This window comes from Mycteria americana, chromosome 5, assembly GCF_035582795.1.
Source record: "Mycteria americana isolate JAX WOST 10 ecotype Jacksonville Zoo and Gardens chromosome 5, USCA_MyAme_1.0, whole genome shotgun sequence".
NCBI lineage: Eukaryota > Metazoa > Chordata > Aves > Ciconiiformes > Ciconiidae > Mycteria > Mycteria americana.
The window spans coordinates 30,056,411-30,080,826 of record NC_134369.1 but is presented as its reverse complement, the minus strand read 5'-3'; the positions used below and the strand labels follow the sequence as shown (position 1 = coordinate 30,080,826).

General features: G+C 43.0%; 2 protein-coding genes and 1 non-coding gene across 7 annotated transcripts in view; 1 reads left to right on the top strand and 2 right to left on the bottom strand.

Moving 5' to 3' along the window:
* Positions 1–1,486: 1,486 nt before the first annotated feature.
* F2 (coagulation factor II, thrombin) lies at positions 1,487–11,400 on the top strand. The gene is made up of 14 exons (XM_075502663.1): positions 1,487–1,565; positions 2,514–2,677; positions 3,676–3,700; positions 3,908–3,958; positions 4,475–4,580; positions 4,660–4,790; positions 6,483–6,779; positions 7,162–7,275; positions 7,563–7,689; positions 8,193–8,360; positions 8,687–8,860; positions 9,027–9,205; positions 10,772–10,842; positions 11,257–11,400. The coding sequence occupies exons 1-14, from the start codon at positions 1,487–1,489 to the stop codon at positions 11,398–11,400; spliced, it is 1,830 nt and encodes a 609-aa protein (XP_075358778.1).
* A 1,514-nt stretch (positions 11,401–12,914) lies between these two features.
* CKAP5 (cytoskeleton associated protein 5) overlaps positions 12,915–24,416 on the bottom strand; it is a 55,633-nt gene continuing 44,131 nt past the window's right edge. For all 5 annotated transcript variants that reach the window (XM_075502657.1, XM_075502662.1, XM_075502659.1 and 2 more), the window contains 11 exons: positions 23,096–23,269; positions 22,538–22,658; positions 21,646–21,825; positions 21,003–21,190; positions 20,512–20,587; positions 19,528–19,716; positions 19,288–19,425; positions 18,672–18,755; positions 18,419–18,578; positions 16,562–16,716; positions 12,915–15,351 (listed from right to left, as the gene is read on the bottom strand). In XM_075502657.1, the coding sequence (XP_075358772.1) occupies positions 15,097–15,351; positions 16,562–16,716; positions 18,419–18,578; positions 18,672–18,755; positions 19,288–19,425; positions 19,528–19,716; positions 20,512–20,587; positions 21,003–21,190; positions 21,646–21,825; positions 22,538–22,658; positions 23,096–23,269 (1,720 nt within the window). In that variant the 3' untranslated portion in view covers positions 12,915–15,096. The remainder of the gene's footprint in view (positions 15,352–16,561; positions 16,717–18,418; positions 18,579–18,671; positions 18,756–19,287; positions 19,426–19,527; positions 19,717–20,511; positions 20,588–21,002; positions 21,191–21,645; positions 21,826–22,537; positions 22,659–23,095; positions 23,270–24,416) is intronic.
* On the bottom strand, positions 22,378–22,488 carry LOC142410840 (small nucleolar RNA SNORD67). The gene has a single exon (XR_012776045.1). It is a non-coding gene; the product is annotated as a small nucleolar RNA SNORD67 (small nucleolar RNA).

The following is a 24,416-nucleotide window of genomic DNA, read 5'->3' as shown; positions in this document are numbered from 1 at the left end:
CCTGCCTGCGCGCTCCTCCGAAACGCTGCTTCCCCCTGCTAAGTAGCACGGGGTCTTTCTAGGGTTGTGCCTAATCCTGCACGCACACACTCCTCCACCCAGGTCATCCCAGCCATGCCTAAAGGTGTCTCTCCAAAACCCAGGGGGGTGTGTGGGTGAGAACAGGGGATACTCTTAGATGAGGGAGGGAGCTTCTGCAACTGCTCTTTGTACCAGTGTCCACAGAGTCATTCCTCAGCCACCCTAATGCTAATATTTGCACTCCTTCTATGGAGATAAACATTACAGATGTATTTGCTGCACAGAGGCACAGCACAAAACATGCTCCCTGCTGGCCGAAAGCACTTTCGTGCCATGTGGCAGGTCCTGAGACTACCCCCACCCTGCCCTGCTTTCTGCTGTTTCTCACGTGCCAGTTTTCTGCTTGCTGTAGGAATCATCAGAGCTTTCCTACATCTGGTAGCCCAGTTTTTGACTTACTAGCTGATGTCATGACATCCAGACTATTCCTGCCTCCCTGTTCCTGGAAGCTCTTGTTTTCCTGGCTGGTTTTGGCCGTGCTAGCTCCTTGCTCGTCAGAGCTTCTGTTTCCTTTTGGATGTACTTTTGGATGCTCCACTGGGGTGGGAATAAAAGGGGGAGCCCAGACTTCATGCTGCTTCATCCTCCTCCGCTCCGCTGGGAATTGTGACACAGTGGGAAGTATGCACTGCCAATGGCATTGCTGGCCTAACTGGGAGGAAAATTGAACTTCCACATGGGCTGTCGCAGGCACCCCTTCTGCTCCTTGGCATGGGCGAGGGAGAAGGGGGGGACTTAAACTGAGTGTTCTGGTGCCAAAATAGCTGGGGCTGAGCTTGCCGATAACCGCAGGGAGAAAAGACAACTGGACTCTAGGGGAAAAAAGCCGGGGAGGGACTTGCAGCTAAAAAGGGAAGGTCTGGGAATGGCTAAGGAGCTCTCAAAGTCTTGCTGCGTGGAACACTACTGGAGTACAGCCTCCAAGAAGAGTCAGCGGCAGGGACCTGAGCCAGCACGGTGGCGAGGCCGTGATGGTGCCAAGAACTGCAGGGGAGCAGAGTGGCACTGAGGGAAAAGGCGGGAGCTGCTCTGGCTGGGGTGGCTGCGAGCTGGCAGAGACCTCTCTGTGCCAGCCCGAGCTCTCCCTGTGCCCTGGGACAAGCTTGTGCTCTCACTCCTCATGGCATCTTCCCTCTTATGAACTGGGATGCTAATTTTAGTCCTATGGGGATCCAGAGACATTTTGCTTGGCTTCCACCAATTAAGTAAGAAAATGAAGATGCCCTGAAGGGAGGGAGAGATGCCAAGAGAGGAGGGATAAGAGGAGCCTCAGTCCCACTGTCCCTGACACACCACGACCTCTGGAGTCCTGTTTCTTCATTCTGGTTCAATATTAACCCAGTGGGGCTGTGACTCCACTTATTGTGCTCCCTTTGCATTTCCCCTGCAGCCAGGGCTGTACAGCATGGCGCACAACAAAACCAGCGTACTGAGGGGCCTGCTCTTTTCCAGCCTTCTGCACCTCACACTGAGCCATGCCGGAGGTAAGACTCAATGGCACGGGAGAAGGGCAGTACCAGTGGGTGACAGAAGGAAGAAAGATGGGGTTCTTTCTTTCCAGGGGCAAAGCCGGTGGCAGGTTTTCCCGGTAAGGCAGGAGGAGGTTCTAAAAGCTTGAAGTTGGGAGTGAAAGGGTGCCAAGAGTGGAGTGAGCATAGGGCTTTCCTGCACAGGAGGATGCAGCAGCATCTAGCAGCTGGCAGGGATGGCTGGTGACAACAGCTCAGCGGATTTTGTGGGTCACCTGGAGGATGGTGGGGAAGGGGAATGTGGCTCAGCCCAGGACCTCGTGTAGCACAACTGTGGGCCTTTTTGGGCTAGAGTTCCTCGGTTGGCCTGCGTGGCTGCAATTCTCCATTGCCTCCCCAGCTGTCCCTTATCTAAACTTTAGGTCCTACGCAGTATGCAGCCTTCCTGCTCACTGCTCGTTTTCTCTTATCAGAGCCTCTACTTCACCTATCTTTTCTTAATATGAGGTTAGGTCCTGTCTGACCCCCTGCTGTGTGGGGGAAGACCTGTCTGCAGGTCTCAAATCAGGGTCTCTGAACATGAAGATGGAACCAAGCTGCGCTGATCGCAGTGGTCTGAGGTTGACAAGACAGAAATACAGTGGCTGGCAGGGAGCAGTAGCAGGCTCCAAGCAAACAAACCTCTACCTAACTGCAAACGTGCAGAGCAGCTTTGCCGAGGATAGCAGAGGATTCCTGTCACTGCCATTGCCTAAGTGATGCCAGCCCTGACGGATGAGTTACAGAGAGCCTGCTCTGATCATCAGGTTGGGACCTGACAGGGCTTCTCCTCTCTGCACTGGGGGAGGTTGGGCTGTGGGATCATCATGTCAGCTCTGTCTGATCTTTGGAAACTGCAAGGGGAGACAAAGGGCCCCTCCCGCTGTGAGCACCCCTTTGACTGGCAGTGTTCTGACCCTGCAGTTTTCCTGGAAAAGGGGCAGGCACTGTCACTGCTCAAGCGCCCACGACGTGCCAACAAGGGATTTCTCGAAGAGATGCTTAAGGGAAACCTGGAGCGAGAGTGCCTGGAGGAGACGTGCAGTTATGAGGAGGCTTTTGAAGCCCTTGAATCCACCGTTCAGACGGTACGTGCAGGAGACATGGGTGGTCCCAAGAAACCTGTAGTGAGAGGCTAGCAGATTGTGCACACAGTGAGGGGCTGGGGTCGTAAGACTCATTTCTGTGATACAAAGATGAGGCTGATGCGCGCGTGCCCCAAGGAGAGCTTCCTTAGGGAGCTTCCCTCCCGGAGCCACTCCAGGGAATGCAGCTCAAAGCTCAGGTTCTTTGCCCTCCCTCTCTATTTTAAGCATGAAGTGAAAAAGAGAGAGTGTTCCCTCAACCACCAATCCTGAATTGCATCTTCCACTAGTTCAGCATGGGGCCGCACACATTCAAACTGCTGCAGCCCCAGACGCTCACAGAAGAGCTGGCTTAGCAACCAAACACTGAGTGCAGGTGCCTCAAGCTCCTTTGAGCTGAAGCTTTGACACAGCCCGTCCCTTTTTCTAGCTTCCAGACTCACTCACTCTGCTAAATTTGTTCTGCATCCTTTTGGGATTTGCTCCTATCCTGAAGGCCAGTATCCATGCTGAATTCCACACCCAAGAATACAACAGTAAAGAGATGAACAGTTAGGAGTCTAAGCCAGCAAGATACAACCTCTATGGAGTATTTCTGAAGCCATCACCCCCAGGCTGCACAGCAGAGGTGTAGATCCAAATCGCTGAGCAATACCTACATGTGATCTGTGGCCTTAGAAGTTCTAGGTTCAGCTCCTTGGACTTCAGCACTGTGGCACACTTCCTCTGCAGGTTGATGAAGGTTGTAAGCATCTTCGGACTTTTTAGAAGCAAGAGTACTCTCTTCATTCCTGAGTCTGATGAGTGGGAATGTGGTTTTAGATCAGATTTTTTGCTTTGTTAGACTCCATAGTAATTGATATCAACAGAGCTAGGTTAGTCTGTTCCATTTGTTGTGACGGGGCATTCTCCTACTGGTTTGAATTGCAGCAGCTAAGCAAGGTCTGATGTTCCGTGTCCCTGCCCTTAAATATATAATTTTTTTTTTTTTTTTTAAACAGGAGGCATTTTGGTCAAAATACCAAGGTAAGTTGCTTCAAGTCCTGCAGGTGCTCTGCTATCCCTTAGGATGCACCGTCCCATCCTGGAGAGATGGCTCCCTACCCTCTTGCAAGAGTTCACTTTCCGGGACAAAGCACTTGTGTTTTGTCCCTAGATGATGAACTGGTTCAAACTATGATGCTTATTTGGATTAGTTTCATATAATATGTTTCTTTCTTCTTATTTTGCTAGTATGTCAGGACCTGAGAAAGTCCAGGACAGCTCTGGATGCTTGTCTAGAAGGTAAGAAATTCAGGTTGACCTCAATCTCCCAGATACAGTGAGTGCCAGGAACTTTCTTCCTGCAGAGTTTGTAAGGAAAAAAAAGAATCTAAAGTTGGTGAAGCCACCTGATTAGAAGGAAAAATATCAGGAGGGGAGTTTGAAATTCCTTTCTTCCTCTTTTATTTCCACACTAACCATTTCACAAACAGCCTAACTCCCCCATTGAAACAGCATGGGGTAGATATCCTTCTCCTTGTGACGCAGTCCGGCGTCCCCAAGCCCAGCCTCTCAGAGGGCTCTGACCTGCGCCTACAGCCAAAGCAAAGCACAGAGCCTCAGGGCGAGCTCCCTCTGATGAGGCAGAGAGCTTAAGCTGTCTGCTCTTCCCACCCCATGAAGAGAATGCCTGTTCTTGTGCAAGGCTCATACATGCAGCAAAAGTTAAAGGGATTTGTGGGATGGTACCTCTGACCTTGAAAAATGCAACGCCCATTTCCCCTGGCCCTGGCTTACACCATGTTGGGATTTTGACAGGTAGCTGCTCTCTTGGTCTGGGCCAGAACTATCAGGGGACAATTAGCCACACCAAATCAGGGATTGAATGTCAAGTGTGGACAAGCAAATATCCACATATACCTAAGTAAGTTCATCTCCCACACACCCCTAAAGGGTTCTCCAGGGTGTCCTTCTTTCCTAGCCTAACCAGCTTTTTCTCATAGATTTAATGCCACCATTTATCCAAACCTCATTGAGAACTACTGCAGGAACCCAGACAACAACTCAGAAGGCCCATGGTGCTACACCCGAGACCCAACGGTGGAACGGGAGGAGTGTCCCATCCCAGTGTGTGGTATGCCTCAGCCCTACACTCCAGCGAGGCCTTCACTGGCAGGGAACACTGCACTGAGACGGATACTAAATGCATCAAGGAAGGGGAGAGGGTTAGGAGGGAGGGTTCCTACGTGACCAGAGGTCAGTCAGAGTAGAGGAGCTGCGTCTTAAAAGGTAAAGGAGCTGAGGAGGAAAAGTCATTGACCTGCTCATACATCTACCTTGGCTTAATTCCTCTAATGTGCTGTTTTCTCTAGACTACACTAATCTCGATAGAAATTAAATCCAGTGTCAGCAGTCCCCTGGAATCTACTACAGTTTTGCCAGCCAGGAGCACCCCAAATCCTGGCTCAGCTGCCTCTAATTTGTGACAGCAATGAGTCATACTGGGTTTTTTGGTCTGAATTCCCACCTTTAGGACAAAACCACTAGAGCTTGTGCTTGACTGCCTGCTGTAACGTTCACTCATATGGAGGGGTGCAGTTTAATACCCACAATCTCAAGAAAAGAGAAGACACCCTTCTCTCATCATTGCACTTGACAGGATGGAGAACCATCCCCCTACACTTAGATCTTCCCACTTCTTCTCCACAATACAGAGCTGCCTCCCCTGGGGCTTGGCCTCTGTCTCAGAAGAACTGGTAGAAAGCAGAGAACCTTCTCACAGCAGAACCTTCTCTTCCAAAAGCAGAGACTAGAGGGAACAACTCTTATAAGTGAAAGTCAGAGAGGCCAGCAACCATTTTGACCAAGGGGTGTTCTGAAGATTTAAAAATCATTACCATTGCCCTGGTCTGCAATATGGCAAACTGGAAAGAGATACTACTCTGCTTTGGGGTGATCAGGCATCTGTACTATCTCTGTTCACTAGTTAGTTTCTGACCTACAGTAGCTTACTGTTACACTTACACGTGCATGGATATGGCAGGACTAGAAAAGCTTTGTTTTTGTGCACAGTTCCTTTGCAATCATGTTGACATGAGTCAATCTCACACAGAAGCAGCCTCACCGATTAAGGTGAATGCTACTTGCTTCGGTGGCTGTCGTGCCCCAGGGTGAGCAGTCAAACAGAGGGTCTCTCTTCACATGGGGATTCCCCCAGTGCACAAGGAGAAGGCAGCTTGAAGCCAAGCAACTGCCGCAGAACAGATTATCTGGTGCCCACTCGCTCAGGAAATGCTGCTTAGAGCTCGCAGCCATTAGGACACTTGCAAGAAAAAGCGTGGAAAGTCTGCCAGGAAGATTTTTCTCTTATCATTAGATACAGAAACATTGGCAAAAGTTAAATTTGCTATTTTAGTAGCATATCATGGTAAAAGGCTCCCCCAAATATGGTCTAGTTACGCATTTGAGAAAAAGGCATTGGAGGCTCTAACACAGCAGCGTTATGATGCCTGAGGCACCTACCCATCCCTTGAGCTGGTTCTCAAAGATACCCCAGAAAAGAACAGAATATTGTTCCTCGCATCTTAGTGGCAAAGACAAGTGTGATGAGTAGTGCCAGCTTCACCTTACCTCCTGTTGAAAGAACCACCTCTGACACTGCAATATTGTAGCGGGCCACCACAGGCATGGGAGCATGGTTGGAACCCCCAGACATAATGGGGTGCCCCATGGAACTCTGGCCTTTAGTAAAGGAGCTCTGCTGCTATTTGCTAACAGTACTTCTGAGTGCAAAGCTATGGCTTAAATCACAGCTCTGTCTTTCCAGGTCAAGAAAGGACGACAGTTGAATTTACTCCACGGGTCACACCACCAGCCCCAGTAGAGCCCTGTGAACAACAGAAAGGCATGCTTTATACCGGGACCCTCTCGGTCACTGTGTCTGGAGCTAATTGCCTGCCGTGGAACTCTGAGAAAGCCAAAGAGGTGCTCCACGGAAAACACATTGACCCAGAGGTGAAGCTGCTGGAGAATTACTGTCGGAATCCTGATGGAGACGATGAGGGTGTCTGGTGTGTCACAGATGAACAACCCAACTTTGAATATTGTGATCTGCACTACTGCGGTGAGAAGCCTGCATTGGTTTGGGTAGGCACACTTGTGAGGCACACAGGGGCAAACAAAAGCAGTACGTGTGACTAGGGTGAAGTGCTTGGCCTGGGAGGCATGGACAAGGAAGTACACGCACCATGTATGTGGGAGTCCTGTTTGTCCAAATATCACATGTACTAACCCGCCGTACATGTACAGAGCTGTTACATCTCTCAGGTGTTCTCTTTGCCCTGAAAACTCACAATGGTGGACAAGGAGCATTAAAAAGAGCAGTGGTTTTAAAACAACATTCTTTCATCAGACCCACTGTGTGTGGAAAGGAACACCTACATTGCTGATAATTATGGAAACTGCAGCTAGGCATTTTACCATGTTTGTCTTTCTGTCTCCCTCAGACAGCTCGCTAGAGGATGACAATGAACAGTTGGAGGGAATATCAGGACGTACTACCCTTCCTCAAGACTTCAAAACCTTCTTTGATGACAAAACTTTTGGTTCAGGTGAAGCAGGTGAGCAAAAACTCTAGATACAGCATCACAATTTGTAGAAAGGCTGCAGCTTCTTCCCACAGGGCACTCACTATTCCTCAGAAACACCAGCTTGCCAAATGCTGTCAAAAACAGGGGGAGATATTTAAATTCCTTGAAGGACACTCAAAAGTCCATCTGCAGTTACAATCACAAAGCTAGTAAGCACTTCATTCCTAGGCTCTTCTGGCTTAGCATGCTGACTGCAGACAACATTTCTCCACTGTAAATCAGGTAGAGTAACAAAGCCAGATTGCCTATTTTTTCAGACTGTGGCACTCGTCCTTTATTTGAGAAGAAAAAGGTAACGGACAAAAGTGAGAAGGAGCTGCTGGAGTCCTACATAGGAGGCAGAGTTGTGCATGGGGACGATGCAGAAGTTGGCAGTTCCCCCTGGTAAGCGTTACCTTTGCATAGTCCTTCATGGGGAATTGTCTTCCTTCTCTTCAGTTCAAGCAGGGGGAAGCAGAAAGGCTCTCCCATCTCAGGCAGCATGCGGGCATTATGGCTTCTAATCAAAGCTCCTCCAAGTGACTGACAGGGCAGTACTACAATAGCTGGAAAGAAACTCTCCTTTTGAGCCAAGAACACAACCATCTGGGAAAGCAAGAGTGCTGGTGCATTTCATCTTTGTCTCTCCCTCTTTCCAGCTTCACTGGAGCAGAGAGGATGAGAAACCTCTCCAGGTGAAGGAAATAGGGTAAATGGCCTACTACATAGAACATACATGCCCAGGGAAGACTTTTGCTAGAGAGCCACCTATGCGGTTGTCTTTGTCAGTATAGTGCAACAGTCTTCCCTGCTCACTGCAAATGCTGCTCTTTCTGCATGACACCAAGACGCATTCAGCCAGCCACGCCTTTAGTCCTGCTAAGTCTTTCTCCCTCCTTGTCTCTCAGGCAGGTGATGCTCTACAAAAAGAGTCCTCAAGAACTGCTGTGTGGTGCCAGCCTCATCAGTGACAGCTGGGTCTTGACTGCTGCTCATTGTCTTTATTATCCACCCTGGGACAAGAACTTAACTACAAATGACATCTTAGTGCGGATTGGCAAGCACATAAGGGCAAAGTAAGAGCCTGGATGAAGTGAAATAGCGTTCCTCTTGGAGTAATGAGATACAGTGAGGTTGGGCTATCATTCAGTATCCAGGGAAACATACATAGCCAATGTCACATGCCTCTCAATAATGGGATCTGATGGAGCTGTCATTTGCTGCTCTTGCTGATCCTAAAGGTTAAAGTGAAAGGGAGGGCAGAAGCATGGAAAGTCTAACGGGGCGCTCCAGTGCGAAGACAGTGTTGTCTCAGAGGGTACAAAGCACCTGAGAGTATCACGAACCCCAGAAGACTCTCAGTTGCTAGTGTACAGTGAGTTCTTTCTTCCTGACTATTCAGATATGAAAGGAATAAAGAGAAGATTGCTCTGTTGGATAAAATCATCATCCATCCCAAGTACAACTGGAAAGAGAACATGGACAGAGACATTGCACTCATGCACTTGAAGAGACCCATCATCTTCAGTGACTACATCCATCCTGTCTGCCTGCCTACCAAAGAGGTCGTGCAGAGGTGAGGAGACTGTCCCACAGTCCTAAAAATACAGGCTACAAAAGCCACGTTGGGGCCTTCAGAAAAGATAGAAAAAGATGCCTTATTTAGACTATTTGCAGCAAGAGAGCCAGGCAGGAGAAAGCTGTTACAATACATTTGATTGTACTCATGCTTCCTTCCACAGGCTGATGCTGGCAGGTTACAAAGGCCGGGTAACTGGTTGGGGAAACTTGAAAGAAACGTGGGCCACTAGCCCAAGCAACCTCCCCACAGTTCTGCAACAGCTCAATGTGCCAATTGTAGACCAAGATGTCTGCAAGGCATCCACCAAAGTTAAAGTCACTGACAACATGTTCTGTGCAGGTAAGCAGCACTGGAGCCACAAGGCCAACGTGCCACAGAAGTCAAGGGCTCTGAGCTCCTGGTGGGGCTCACACAGCAAGGTTACTTCTGATAAATTTGCAAATGCCCTCCATAAAGAATAACTTCCCTACAATAAGAAGTTTTTCAGCTCTCAGAAAATATGAAGGCTGGAGAACTTAAAGCTATGAATAAAGTTTGTAACACCATGCTACATCAGGCTAACTAGCCTAATGGCACCACGCTGCTAGATACCAGCAACAGCTGTGTGAGAACTGAGCACATATAAAATTATCTTTTCACCAGTACATGGAACAGTTCAGTGACTTCCTAAATTAAAGGCTGCACACCAGTTATCCTACTCAGTAGCCAAACCACCCCTTCTTCTCTACTAGCTTGTCTCAATCTTTTGGAGCCTATTTATACTTACAGCCACAACTCCTGTAGCAACAGGTTCCACAGACTGTTAGGCATGTGTGAAAAATGTAATTCCTCATGTTCTGTTAAATTTCCTGTCTAATAAATTTGAAGAGGTACACATCTATACTCATAACTTAAGAAAAAATATTTCTTCTCCATGTCATATGCTATATATGCTTTACAGCTCTGTCATTTCTCTTCCACGCTGAGAAGCACTTATTTAATCTTTCCTAATATAGAAGGCATTGTGTACTTCTAATAATCGTTGTTGTACCTTCCTAAATCTCTTCTGGCACTATACCCTTGCAAACACAGAATTCAAGATGAAAGAAACTCTGGATTTATGTACCAGTTTAATACTTTCTGCTGTATTCTTCATTTGTGCAGACTTTATCAGTTCCTACAAGCAAGTCTCCAATGATTTTTGACCGAGTTTGTGCTGCTTGCATCTAATAATGTGTATGATTCCTTGAGTTAGAATAGAAGCCCATTTCATGAGTATACTGATAATATGGTGTTCTTATGGTTTCTTTTTCTAGACAGTCTTAAAAAAATAGCTGAGATGCAGACATACAGCAGAAAAGAGGAGACACAGGTGATAGGAAAATGCAGATACTATCTAGTTCATCAGTAATTAAAGTGAAATCCCTTTCCTCTTCATAGTGAGACTGTAGAAAGACAGTCAGTTGGGGGAGAGAAAGAGCAGAGCCTGCAGAATGACAGGAAGGTGAAAATGAGGACAGCAATGTGTCTCTATAGTAAACAGAATGAAAGGACAGGGTACCTGGAATATTACACACACAGAAGTTTCTAAGACAAGAGAAAGGCTCAGTAGCTCAAGCTACAGCTGTGAACACAGTGGCAGCTGACACTAACAGCAGTTCTGATGGAAGAAAACAGGAATGAGAGCACAGAGGGTGGAAGAATGTGGTGGATTCAGGAATGTTGCAAAGACAGAAGCACAGTTAGCTGTTTTACATATAATATAAAAAACAAAGCAGTTTTCTAAATTTAAGTCCAATAGTTGGCAGAAGCAGTAAGCAATCTCATGGCTCTCAGAAAATTTATGCAGCAATACTTCAAGGAAAAGATGGGCAACACCAACCACTCCCCCTACAGTCAAGTGTCCAACTTTCTTCTTGCCTGTAGGTTACAGTCCTGAAGACTCAAAGAGAGGAGATGCCTGTGAAGGGGACAGTGGGGGACCTTTTGTAATGAAGGTATGTTCAACAAGTTCAAGCACATAAAATATATGGAGCTAGGTTTGTACTATGCTGAACTTTCATAATAGTGTAAAAAAACAGCAGCAGAGATAGAGACTGTTGAGTGGCTGAAGCAAACCCATCTCATGCCCAGGCTGAGCAACTGAGATGAATCCTGCAGTCATCCAGCCCCATTTCTGTACTGAGTTCTCAGCACATACAGAGATTAGCTGCAGAATGCATGAGTGATGGCCAATTCTCACTTAGAGGTTTAAGATTAGAGACAAAATTACTCCAACCAGCTATGTTATCTAGTAGATGCCAGTCTGAATTCCAAAGCAGTATCCATCACTAAACAGGCTGGGGCACATACAAGGCTTAGATCCTGAAGTCTCTTGCTTCTTGTGCCAATCCCATTTTTCTTTGCTTTAGAACCCAGACGACAACCGTTGGTATCAAGTGGGAATAGTTTCATGGGGAGAAGGCTGTGACCGAGACGGCAAATATGGATTTTATACCCACGTATTCCGCCTGAAAAAGTGGATGCGAAAAGCCATCGAAAAACATGGGCGATAGAGGAAGCATTTACCTTGCTTGCTCTCAGTTTTGCTACAATGCTCCACTTAAAAAATTAAGCATAGAAGATCCTGAAGTAAAACAGTTATATCCTTGCAACTCGACAAAGGAAAGTGTTCTCCCTTGAAAATAAAAGTTCTCAAACCCATCTTCTTCCTTTTGTTCATGCTGAGTTTAGCTGCACTTGAATCTAAGCCATCACGGTAGCCAGGAGCACCAACAGAATGGCACTAGTTGTACTGCTAATTACCTGTTGTGCTTCACAAATTCTCCTCCCTTCTATCAGCTATAATCATCAACATATTTTAGACCTCAGATGATGGCCTTAAGCCAGTCACAGTTAAGCACAATTGTGCCCTCAGGCACTGTCCATTTCCTCTGTTCAAATCAACTCATCTTCTGTTCTAGAAATTGAGCCAAGAACGTACTGGAGATAATCACCCTACAGTAACTGTAGCATTACGCAAAACACCAATACCAATGTCAAAAGTAAAGCAACTATAACCTGTTTTGATAAGACAGACATCATTCTCAGCTACAATAGCAGACAGCAAATACCAGCACCACTGTTTGCAAGGTTAGCATCTTAAGAAGTTACAGATGCCAGCTATATACAATTCATCCTACAGAGGAATACAGGCTTGAATACATTAAGTAGCACTTTTATTACTGTATGGCAGTAACCTTCTATATGGCAGGTGGTGCTGGTCCTCAAAGTGTATTTTCCACCTGCATAGTGAGATTTAGAAGGAAGCAATTCATGCAGTCATTGTCAAAGGGCCTCCAATGGAAGCATCCTGCACTATGCCTGTTTGGTTGTCTTAAAAAGCCTGTTTAGGGATCACTCCTAAAAGAAGCTTCAATTCTTTCATGAACTCCTCTTTAGCAGCAATTTATGGACCACCAAGGAACCAGCAGTAAACACATTCTTGACTAGCCAATTTGTTCAGCCCAATTTTCTCTTAATCATGAGATTTGGAAACTGTCCTTGCTCCCTATGACACCATATTCCTAAACTCCTCATTCACAGTGCCATCAAGTCACAGAAACAGGCAACAGTAAAATTTTGTTGTGCTTCATACAGAGGATTAAGAAGCAGAGTGACTATGTTGAAAAAGTGACAGTAGAGGTAACTATCTGAAATTAGTTGGATATAAATGAAATCATTAATCAATTACTGTCTGGCTACCTCCTTGAAGATGGCTCATTTGGGAACCAACTTGAAGACAGCCCAATTTGATTGCCCAAAGCAAGCATAAAAACAACCTCTCAAAGACATCTGAAGAAAGAAACCTCAAGAGCTCAAGTTCCACAACTGTTTAAAATAATTGATAACCACAGGTATTAGACACTGAAAACGTTTAGCCCTTCTAATGCTTAAATTTTTAGCCTCGCCCTTTCACTGCTATCTAATAATCTGTGAGAAATTGCACATCTAAGAGGGGAACCAGGTCCATACAGTTTCTGGAGTAAGTCACTGTTAATACTGACTTGTTACAAATAATACAGAGGAATCATTTTTAAAATTCAGTTTAATGTTATTTAAATATTGTCTGGGCTAAAGATTAGGCTTTATTAATTTATATGCACAAGTTTTAGTTTAGAACTCCCAGGATATTGAGTCCAACCAAACACTACAGAGACACAGGGCAAAAACTCATTCATAGTAAGCAACTATATCTTCTGCTACTCAATTATTCCTGTACTTCACTTCCAATTCAGCTTCAAATTTAAAATAGTCGTATGCAGGTTTGCAGGCATTGCTGTTTTAACATCCTGAGCTAATTAACAAATAGCTCTTCAGATCATCTGCTGGACATGGTAAAGGAATATATGGATTAATTTAAATGTCAGTAAGTTTCAAAAAGCAGCTAGTAATTGAGAGGTAGTGGCAGTAACTCTAGTGCCGACAAACTATTCACCAAACAGTCCCAGTTTAAGTGCGCAAAACCTCAGCACTTACCAATAAGGGCCAAACCTCCACTTGTCATACATCTCTGTTCCACAAGAAAGTGCATGCCCACTTCAAGTTAGGGGGAGACTACGACTACTAAATCGAGGTGGTAGAGCAATGAATGGTATAATGTCAATTAACACAGGATGGAGAACACTCGCAAGTCACCTGCTATCACAGTGTACAAACTCACCATAAGCATCAAGCAGTATTATGTCAACTGCAACCCCAGCCTAGGGGTCCTGTAAAAGGAAGATTTCAGCCATTTGCAGAAGCTCTGGCATAGATCTGTTGTACAGGTACTAATTTAAAGCCACATTCTTACTGTAATCAGGCAAGAGTTTCAGTAACGGCCCTAATGCAGAGACTGCTGGTCCACAGAGCAAACAACAAAAGGAGCAGTTACATGGAAGAGATTAAAATCTAGAGAAGTGTGCTATTTTAAGCCTGCCCATCCAACTCTTCAATAACTCTGTTCTAGCTATGGAACAGATGTGCAATTTATGCTTCACAACCAGCTCTCACGTGGAAGTGCAGTAGTAAGGTGAAAACACATCACCTCCCTAGAGATGAAAGGGCTAGAAAGGCTACACAGCATGTGTCTTAATCTTCATACTTGTTGCTTCTGAAAAAGGCTAATCAGAAGACACTCTTACAAAAAAAAGCAGTGGCTACAGCTTTCACAGACTAGCACTACCAGGTGTCTTAGTTATACAAAATAGTAGAGTTTGCTGATGTCAGATGTTTAAGAGCAAAAAGAATGTGCTTGTGAAGTCTACCTGCACTTGAAAACTGCATGAGAAAGACTGCTTAACCAAATGAGTTCAGGATAAATGAGTCCACTGACTGTACATCACTGCTAATCTATTCCATATCAACAGCAGCAGGCTCCCTCAAAGAAAGTGTTTGTACACAGATGGGACTATGCTTAGTCTGGATAAAGGCATCACAAGGACTAGATAATTTAAAATAAGCATTTCAGCAAACTAAATATTCTCAACTTACTCTCAAGTTACAGAAACATATTCCAAAACAAAAAAGCAACTATATAAAAAATGCACTACTGCTCACAGAAGTAAGAGTGCAAAGTCTCAGGATTGCACCCACAGATAGTATATATTCACTCATCTTCCTTAAAATATATCCAAACCCCAAGGTTCATGTCAAGAATAGCTTAGTTCAGTTTCTGGATGCCCAGTCACTAACATTCCAGAATAGAGAGTGACTTCTCTAACCAGCAGTCACTGCTGTTCCTAGAGAGGCTGGAATAGTTAATGCAAACTTTATTTACAAAAGACACTTAAATTAGTTACTTCATGCCATGTGTCCATACAGAATCAACAGTTCAAGGATTACATGGAGAAGAATTCACAAAATTAAAAGTGAAATCACTAAAGATCTTCTAAGAGTTAAGAACTAGGAAGAGATCTTAAAGACAATTTTACAAATAAAAAAAAGTTATGAGAAACTAGTCTGAGCAAGAGGATGGTTGTTTACAGGTCTGTACACTAAAACTAATACACAGACAGCCTTCTATTGTCAAAGAGATGCTCACTGAGAAGCAGAGTATGTACAAATACTTGTGCCACAATGACTCAACCCCCCAAAATCCACTGTATTATACATAAACCAGTTTGTATACATTAGGCCTAAATGAGGCCATTTAACTATGAAGACTTCTAGTTTAGTAAACTAAAGCTGAAGACAGCCCAAGCAACAGTGATGCTGTCTCTCTTGCATCTCTATTTGCGACTGCTTTTTATTCTCTCCAATCTTTTTTTCAAGTCATCAATATTAGCTGCTGCAGAAGAGGGTGAAGCCAGGGTAGTTCCAATGCCAGAGGAATGAGTCTGATTGGAGTCCAGGTCCAGATGTTGGTACTGCTCTCGTGACTCACGGAGCTGAGAGAGCTTACTGTGAAGCATATCTGTAGAGGATGCAACTGTAGGGACTGCTGGCTTAGAGAGCAGAGACATCAGAGGTGGTCTGTCTTCTTGCTATGGGGGAGGAAAGTGAAGTGTTAAGACAGATAGTGGCAAAAGCCATAAGAAGTACAAACCATAATCAATGGCTTTTCACCTTCACAAGAAACGCTAAAAGCAGAGGAAAGAGAGAGAAAGAGCAATACAACACAGGTGATCTGGAGTGATAAAGTCAGTTGCCATCAAAGTCAGAACCATGCCAAGCTAACTACAATACTCAATTCCTATCATTTAAGTAGTTCATGTTTAGCTTGATGTCAGTAGGGACACAAAGGAACTACAGTCTTTAAAGACCAAAAATTCACAGCAGAACAGTGTTTTACTGAGATGGCCTGCTGCAGTCTTGAACAGCCTGAATTCTAACACCACAGGAGGAAAGTCCATGACTATGTGTAGCATCAACAGCTAATGAGTTTTCTGGAGGAATGAGAAGAGGAAACTTGGACTGATTGGCAAGATCCACCCTGTCAAAGACTTACAGTGTCAATTCACCATTCTTTTATCAATTGATACTTCCATCTGCATTAATTACCTTGTTACTATCATCTAGGAAACATTTCCCCTCCTCAGAGCTGTGAGCTGATATGCAAGTTTGTGTTAAAGGTTAAAACAGTGATGTGCCTGGGTGACCATTCCTAGAGTGCACATCTCTTCTCATGTGGCTAAGTGCAAACTTCAGTAATTGGCACTAGATTCCTAACACATAGATCACCGAACTCTTAGAAATTTTGGCCCACAGGTTTCCAATACTAAGCTCATTCAGTATTTCTGTGCCTCAATATCCATACACCCAAAATATATAAAGCTTTATTCAAAGTCTTCATTCAGCTCTTATGGTTGTTTCTGAGCAGAAAGATCTAGAATTTTCACATCATTCAACTCAGAGGTCAATATATGTTAACCTTTAGAGAACAGTAGTTAAGTTATTTGAACCTTTCTGAGACTCAACTGTGTGGCAAGGGAAGATACCAAACTACAGGGCTGTAGAAACAACCTGCGTGTACACCAGTGCTGCAGAGTGGACCGAAACATAAGCCTTCTTGGCCAAGTAATGAGTTTAAAGCCATTTATACTAGGCATGGTGACATGCAGTATAATGAAAGATCAGAAATTCTGATTGGAATCTGCCTTTGGCACAGAAAACCCAATCGTTTGAATTCTTAAAAAAAAAGGTGCAAGTGAAGTGCCTCCCCTGGGGATTTGCAAGTGTTGTCAAGTACAATACCTTTGCGTTGTCAAGGCCACAACGCTGCCTGAGGATTTTTAATCTTTCCAAGTAAACTGAAGGCCCCACTTCTTCCCCATTTGTGTTTCCTATAGATGAAGATACAGTGTGGGTAGAAGCAGGAACACACGTTCCTTCCATCTGAGGAGAAATTCCTGGAAGATGAGGGGGAGGAAAAAAAATTAAAAAAGATTAAAAACATCAAAAAAGTGTAAGCCTCTTGGTCAGTTCCTTGAAATAAGATGCAATGTATGAAGAATCAATAAACCAACCTATAAACTACCAACCTATTTGCATTTGCTAGTATAGGCATATCAGCCCTTTCATTTCCTTGCAAGAGTGACAACTGAAAACCAAGAAAAGAAATTGAGACATTTAAGAAGTGGCAGCAGAGCAGCTCCAGAAGTATTGCTGAGGCTGAAGATGACAGTGGGAGGAGAGGAAGATGCTGACATGGATCAGCAGTAACTATAATGTCCAACACAGAACTCAGCAATTGGAAGGATGGGAAATATTTGGAGTCTTCTGTCATCTTCTAAGTTTAGTAGTACTTCTGGGCAGACCTCACCACTGATTCTAACCCCCCTTTACCTCTCGTTCAGGTAACCTAAAGCTGCTGCTTCTTCCAATTCAATCTGAAATAGTGATTTCTGGAAGGCATGTAGCAAGGTTTTTAAAGCTTCCCTACCAAAAGACTAGGAAAGGATTTTACATTATGAAAAAACCTTTCCATTCTGAAATGAATGGCAAGTTCTAAGACTTAGTGTGGACAGGGATTTGTTTTCACTAGTTTACTGCAAGGGTATTTAAAATAGATAAAAGGAGAATTAAGGTTAAGCATTTATACTTTAGTCTAAATAAAGCACAGTTGCAAGATGGAACAATATCCTTTATTATATCAAACTATTATAGTTAGGGAGGGGGAAAAAAAAAAAAGAGACAAAATTGGGGCACATCAATTCTGTTTTGAAATCTCACTGTTTAACTAACATTTCTTGGTTGTACAGACTTTTAGGATGAAAGGTAGAATTTTCTGCCCTATCTAGTCAGACACATTTAGGAGGTTCTGAAAGAAACTTACATTGTCTTCCTAAAGTAATTTACAATACAGGGATAGGAGAAGGAACAGTAGTAGGAAAAAAGGCTAAAATCTCACAGGACACTGTGAAATATGAAAGAAATGGAAGTTAAAGGTAGTTTTGCCAAACTGTGCATCAGTTTTTACTGTCAGCTAATAAATTTGTCACATTCCCTCCATCATATTGCATTAAATACTCATTTGTGCTTATCTACAATGAAAAGATTCACTAACAAAGTGTTTTACAGTAATTTATCCAATTAAAAACCTGATTTACTGGAAAGGGGTCATCACAAAGACTGCTATAGAAACAATTCAAGTTTATTTTAAATAAAATTTTTGATTCCACAGTAAACAACACTATCAAAATCCTCCTGTACTATTTTAGTAACAAAGGTAAACGGAGAACCTGACAGCTGCTGCTGTTATAAGCTAGCTGTATACTTTGCAGAAACAATTCTTTATACCAGACACATGAAGCATAGGCTAATGTTCAACCCACACTACAGGATACAAATTAGAACTACTTGTTTACCAAGCCTTTCAGATGTTTTCTACATTTAGCATGACAATGGTTATAACATCTTTGTTTACAAAAGAAAGGATGCATAGTCCCTGCAAATGGTGCCTCATGAAGCGATACAAATGCCAAGAAAATACGTAACTCACTTTGGAAATCCATAAACATCTGCAAATACTAGTTTCTACCAGGGGACATGTAACTGCTCTCCTTATATCTCTGCTTCTCATAAATCAATCAGTTTTGCTATAACATGTACCTGTAGAAGCAGCAATGCGTCCTTTCCCCTCCCGTTCTGTTTCTATCAGCCGGAGGCCTCTTTCCACATAGCTCTGGAAGAACTGAGAGGAATTTTTCAGGAAGGGCTCAATGTCTGCATCAGAATATTTCTTTTTGTATTCATACAGCTCTGCCAGACCCTGGGAGGGAAGAGTTCCTGTGCGTTACTACAACTGCTGTGTACACCATCCTAATGTATCATACCTTCTTCCTTGCAGGAAGGTAGCACTTACCTCCTTAGTGTTCTCCTTGGAGCCAATCTTCTTAAATATTTCTGCCAAAATATCATTAACTTTGGCCTTCGAAGCCTTTTCCTCCTAAATAAATAAATAAAAGGAGACTTCTAAAATAAAGTGAATAAAAATGAAGGGAAGTTAGACAAACCCACAGTGCCCTCAGACCTGCTAGCTGGATACAGAGCTTCCAAGATGAAGAAAACCTTGAAGCAATTAGGGTTTTACATAGCCACTGTTTACACAGAATGAGAGTAAGGACATCAAGCTGTAGGACTCCTTCTGAGAAGCCAGTGTTTAAAACCTGTTTTGGGTATGGTTAACTTTTAGTAGATCGAATGCAGTATCAGGCAGCATACAACCTGTGCTCCACACCTGAATGTCCTGGAGAACACCATCCTGGAATATGCACAGAATATTCAGGTAATAACACAAACACACTGCAAGTTCTCAAGACAGCCATTAACAAAAGTGAAATTAGAAGAGTATTTCCAACACTAGTTGCAAGTTGGAAAGGTAATTACTACTTCATATTCCACAATCACAAAGTTAAGCCTGTTTCTTAAATAAATTCCCTTACATTTCCTCTCCCTGCCAACACATTTACATTACTTACTATGCGAGAAGCCCCTTTTTCTGTATCCTTATCAGCTTTGCTTCCAGTCTGGTCCATGGAGTGTTTCATTACTCTACACAGGTGAGCCTCCAGCTCAGACTCATTTTTGTTGTCTATCATTGTTAAATGATCTAAGATCTAAAAGGAGAAAAAAGGGAATTAAAAAAAAAAAAAAAGGAAAAGCTTTAGAGATCTTATGAACATCCAATTTAAAAGTGCATGACTAGTGACTGCTCTGACCTTGGGCCCTTTCAGCTTGCACAGGGTGTGAAGCAGAGTCTTCAGTGTCCTTATAGGAAACTCACTCTTACATTGCTTCAGCTTCTCTTTGGGAAAGACCTTCATGAAAATGTGGATATCCAGTAGAATCCGATCCAGATTGATGCTATTAATGGTTTCCGGAAGAAGACGCACCATTCTCCACAGACACTGGAATGAGAGGCTGACTTAAAACAAGACAACTCAAGGAAGAAGCATTTAATTATATAAGGAGAGATTATACAAAACTATCATTGAGCCATTTCACTCTGCTACCACATACAGACACACACTGTGTCTGTCTGCTCAAACTATATTTGCACTAGTACATAGTTTCTCTTTGTAACTAGCTGTACTGTATCCAGATCCTTCTTTAGAGCTGATGCATAAAAGTAGTGCTGACTTCTCTACCAATAACAGGAGACTGAATGCTTTGCGTGAAGAAATTTCAGCAGATAATGCATATATGCTATGTACACCCCCACACAGTGCGAATTCCTTAGGTTTAACCTCATTAAGAATGCCTAAACTGTCTTTAAATCATTCCAGTTACAAAAGGGTGTTGTATTATAAAAAAAGGTCACACCCATGCTTTAAATGCAGACATTTGCATGTTCACTCTGCCTGTCCTTAGAGATGACAAAATACAAGCCAGCTCCAGCGTGGGACTGTTTGAATCCCTAGTACAGTGCTGTGCCAAAGCAAATAAGCCCAGCAGGTGACTGCACACCTCTGTATGGAGTTTGTATTAGTATACACAGGCTTCTGTAAACTATTAGCAGGTGTTAAGCTCCCTCCTGGCATACACAAAGTCACTATATGTAATATCTAATTATAAGATTATAAGAGTTACAAGAAATATTTCAAGTTATGGTCACCATTTTTTTTTTTTTAAACATATCTGTTCTTTCAGCTAAGTTGATTCAGATAAGCCAAGTAAATTCAAAACCTCTACTACAGGCTCACCTTCATGACAAGTTCTGAAAACTTAGGAGAGCTGGCTGTTGCTAGCAGACTGTCTTGGAGCAAAACAAGCAGAGCACTAGAAGGAATAAATTTATAATAGTTACACAGGAGAAGTGCTACACACAAAAAGATGCCAACTCCCCACAGAATACCACACCAGAGACTGGGGTTAGTCCAGCAGTTTACATCATGTTGTGTAACAGCTCTTTCTTTCTTTCTAGTATGTTACAAGAGTTTAAGAGGCAGTCTGCTGAACTACAAAGCATACAGAATCATACTAAGCTGGTTCATTTAGCCTGCCTCCAGCTGTGCAGATTGTGCAGTCAGATTCTGATCACCACTGGTGATCAGTGATAATTCTTTTATTAGCCAGCTGAATGATTCTACAGACATCATACTGTGCTTACAGAATGACTAACAAACTCAGCCATTCAAGGAACACACAAGAACAGGTGAAGAGAAGCAGTAATTGTGCAATTTTCATTATATACCTCAAGATGTTGGTCTGGTCAGACTTTTCCAGAACTTTCACTACTAAGAGGTTGACTGATCGGATGACCTGCTCACCCTCCTCAAGGTCCTCAACCCGAGAATCCAGCATTAATGTAATAAGACCATGCATTAGGTCCTTCAGCACACCAGTGGAGGCCTCTCGAGCCAGACTCTCTATCTGAAATAGCTACAAATTGAAGCCAATATTAGAAGTTTTCCCCACACGCAATGCTTTAATATAGGGATTTCTCTAGACTACACTGTCAAACCATTTGGCATCCCCTTGTCCCCCCCCAACATTAAACAATAAAAATGCAACTAGGAAGAAAGTCATTTCTACTGAGTGACTTCTGAAAATACTTAGGCCACCAACTAAGCACTCAAAAGGTAAGGAATATTAAAACAGAGCTTAATAAAAGTGTTAGAGTGGCTGTATTCTGTAGAAGCAACAAAACAGACCTTCTTCCCTTCCCCAGTTTCTCATTCCCCACTCCCTCCCAAAAGGTGCATTGGTGAGGAGACAATTAGCAACAAACCTTCATAAATAAGACTCAGTAGTAAGCTAACCTAGGTACAGGACAGACATTCCATTCTCCTGCAACTTCTGCACAGAAATTATTTGCTTTTAGGTCAAAGCCTTACCGAGATCATGCTCCCAATAATACAGCTGTAAAGTTTGACTATCTCATCTTTGTCTAGCTTCTCATCTGCCATGTGCGTATTGTAGATTAGCCGAAGCTGCATAAATGTAGCTATTAGGAATTGGTCAATGTGGCCAGACATAGCTTCTGCTTTGTCTTCCTGTCTGAGAACCTCATCAATCTAAGATTTAAAAAACAAAACACCCAAGTAAAGTCAACAATGCAAACAGTGCAAAACAACTATAATGTAAAAACTTTTCTATAGGAAAGGTCTTGCCCTGACCAATCCATTTGCCAAGACACTTCTGTTCTAAGCCTTCATCTGAAATCAGCAGCCACAGACTTCTATTGCTAAATCCCAATACAACCAATTACTGATCTTTTAGAGAACTGCAATCCTATCCTGTACACTAACAAAAACATGAAATGCTGCATTATGGATTCTGGAATTAACAGCTTTATGAAGTCTTCTGGATAAAGTATTTCTAAGTAGTTAAAGCCACCCTAGAAACACATAAAAGCTATGAGGCAAGAAAATTCTTTTGCTGAGGATCTGTAAAACAGTTTACATTTAAAAGTTAAGTCTCACTGGCTTAACCGGCTTTTTCAAACTTATAGCACAGATACTTGACAAAAACAAAGATACATGCTTTTTTTTTTTCCCCTTAGTGCTTCTGTGTTAACATCCAAGTTTCTCTATTCTACATCATCCAAGTGGAATTTGTATTGCCAAAGCGAGTCAGATGGCCCCTGTGCACTTAGTTTTGTCATCAGGGAGATTCTGAGCAGAGTCCATGTCACCCGACATGATTGCTCCACCGTAGTGCAACTCATCACCCTCGCAGACAAATAGTTTAGTACAGTGTGATTAGTTACTACCTTAATTCACTTACTTGTGCCAGAGCTTGGATGCTTGTATTTATATCACCACTGGCTACTTGGGAAATGACAAAGTTGATAGTAGAAGCTGTGTTACTGTGCATGTCATCAAAGTGTGGAGACACAGCACGGATTCTAAAGAGTTGAAGAAAATAGGATTCATTACTCTTTGGAGAGATAGCTGTAATTTACACTGAACTGCTATATTTCAGTTATGGTTTAGAGACAAGGGAAAAGGATTTCATTATTCATAGAGGAAACTCAAGGAAGTAATCATTCCTTTTAACACGTCTATTGCACTACATGTAAAGACACTGACGATGCATTTACAAACAAGATCCTTTTACTATAAAAACACATAAGCAGAACTCAGGTTATTCATTAGAAATAACTGCTCTCCAGATTCCAGAACAGTACAACAGACCATCACTTTGACACCTCTCCAAATCAGCTGACACTACCTTCTTGTGTAAACAAGTCTGAATGTAGAAACTAGCATGGTCAATTCAGCTTCTCAAAATAGTTTTTAAGTAGCCCTACTGGTTTCACTTAGGAGTTAAAACTAGACTCACTTGGGCTCAGGAATCAAAACTGGCTCAAAGATGTCATCTAGTTTGTGCTGTACAAGTGCTGGCATCTCACATCTGACAGTACCATTGTCATTTTCAATTTCGTCAAGATCCAGCTGAAATTCCCGTGGAACTGTATGCGTTGTCTCAGAGTGACTGCCCATGTTGCGATTTTGGCTATAGAAACCAGGAGAGAGGTGTTTATTATACATACACAAGAGGCAAGAGTACTAGCACTAGCATCCACTGGTAGCCCTAAAGCTCTCATCATAGAACAGCACAGATTTTTAAGTTCTGATTTTATTCAAGCCCCCTAATAACCCTCTTTGCCTTTCCCCTAGCCATTAGTAAAACAAGCTTTTATAGGCCAGAAAAGCAGCTGCTAGTTACTTGCCTTCCTAGTTTCTCTTATAACCCACCATGAGACCCCCTGCATCTGTGATAGGTAGTCACTAGTTCATTTTGATACCTTGCACAGTTTAAAGTAGTATTAATGGAATATAGCGTTAAAGTTAGAGTGGCCTTTTTTTTTTTTTTTTAAGTGATGGATAGGATGCATGTGTACATAGCAACCTTGCAAGCTCATCTGAACCTAGGACTCCCAGTGTCCCACATATCTTGTGCTGCATATTAGATCTTTCAAGGAAATGTTCTGATACATAGTTCTCAACAGGGACTTTTATTCCAAGATAATGAGCAGGTGGCGAGGAATAGTTTCCAAGCTTTTTGTTTCTGGTACTGTTGCCCCAGGCTCACACATGCTCATCCATTTCTGTGCTGTACCATCTGCCCTAACAAGTTAAGAACAGGGTTCAGTCAACACCAAGGTTACTGTAACACATAGGAAGTGCTCCCGATATTTCTAACAGCTGCTTAATGTAGAAGTGCCACATCTGCCTGCAGTTTGTTCTGTAGTCACCTTGGCAGAAACTCATATTTTTGGTTTCTTTCTTTTCTTTAAGTCAGAGACCTGTAAATAACCTAGAACTGGCCATGGTAAGCCTGTCACCCTCAAGGAAGGGATGACTAGGATAGAAATTGAAAGATACAGGAGCCTTGCTACCAAGGAGTTAGTGGGCAGTACTTACATCCTATAAGTGCGATACATAATTCTGTCCATGGAGAAGCAGTGAAAAAAGGCACAAGACCATTTAGAAAGATTTCAAGACAGACAAGACAAAAAAAAGTTTCAGACATTTTGTTTTATATTATTTGGCCAATTTTCACAACATGCAAAGATGATGATACAAGAACTAAAATAACATCGCCAGACATGATATTAGCACATACACTATGCAGGCTACAGACCATAATGTATCATCAC

Excerpts from the sequence above, each read along its gene's own strand:
- F2 (XM_075502663.1), top strand. The coding sequence starts at position 1,487 with ATGGCGCACAACAAAACCAGCGTACTGAGGGGCCTGCTCTTTTCCAGC. Across the intron at positions 3,959-4,474 it reads TCTGGATGCTTGTCTAGAAG|GTAGCTGCTCTCTTGGTCTG; the intron begins GTAAGAAATTCA and ends GGATTTTGACAG. Across the intron at positions 8,361-8,686 it reads GGCAAGCACATAAGGGCAAA|ATATGAAAGGAATAAAGAGA; the intron begins GTAAGAGCCTGG and ends CTGACTATTCAG.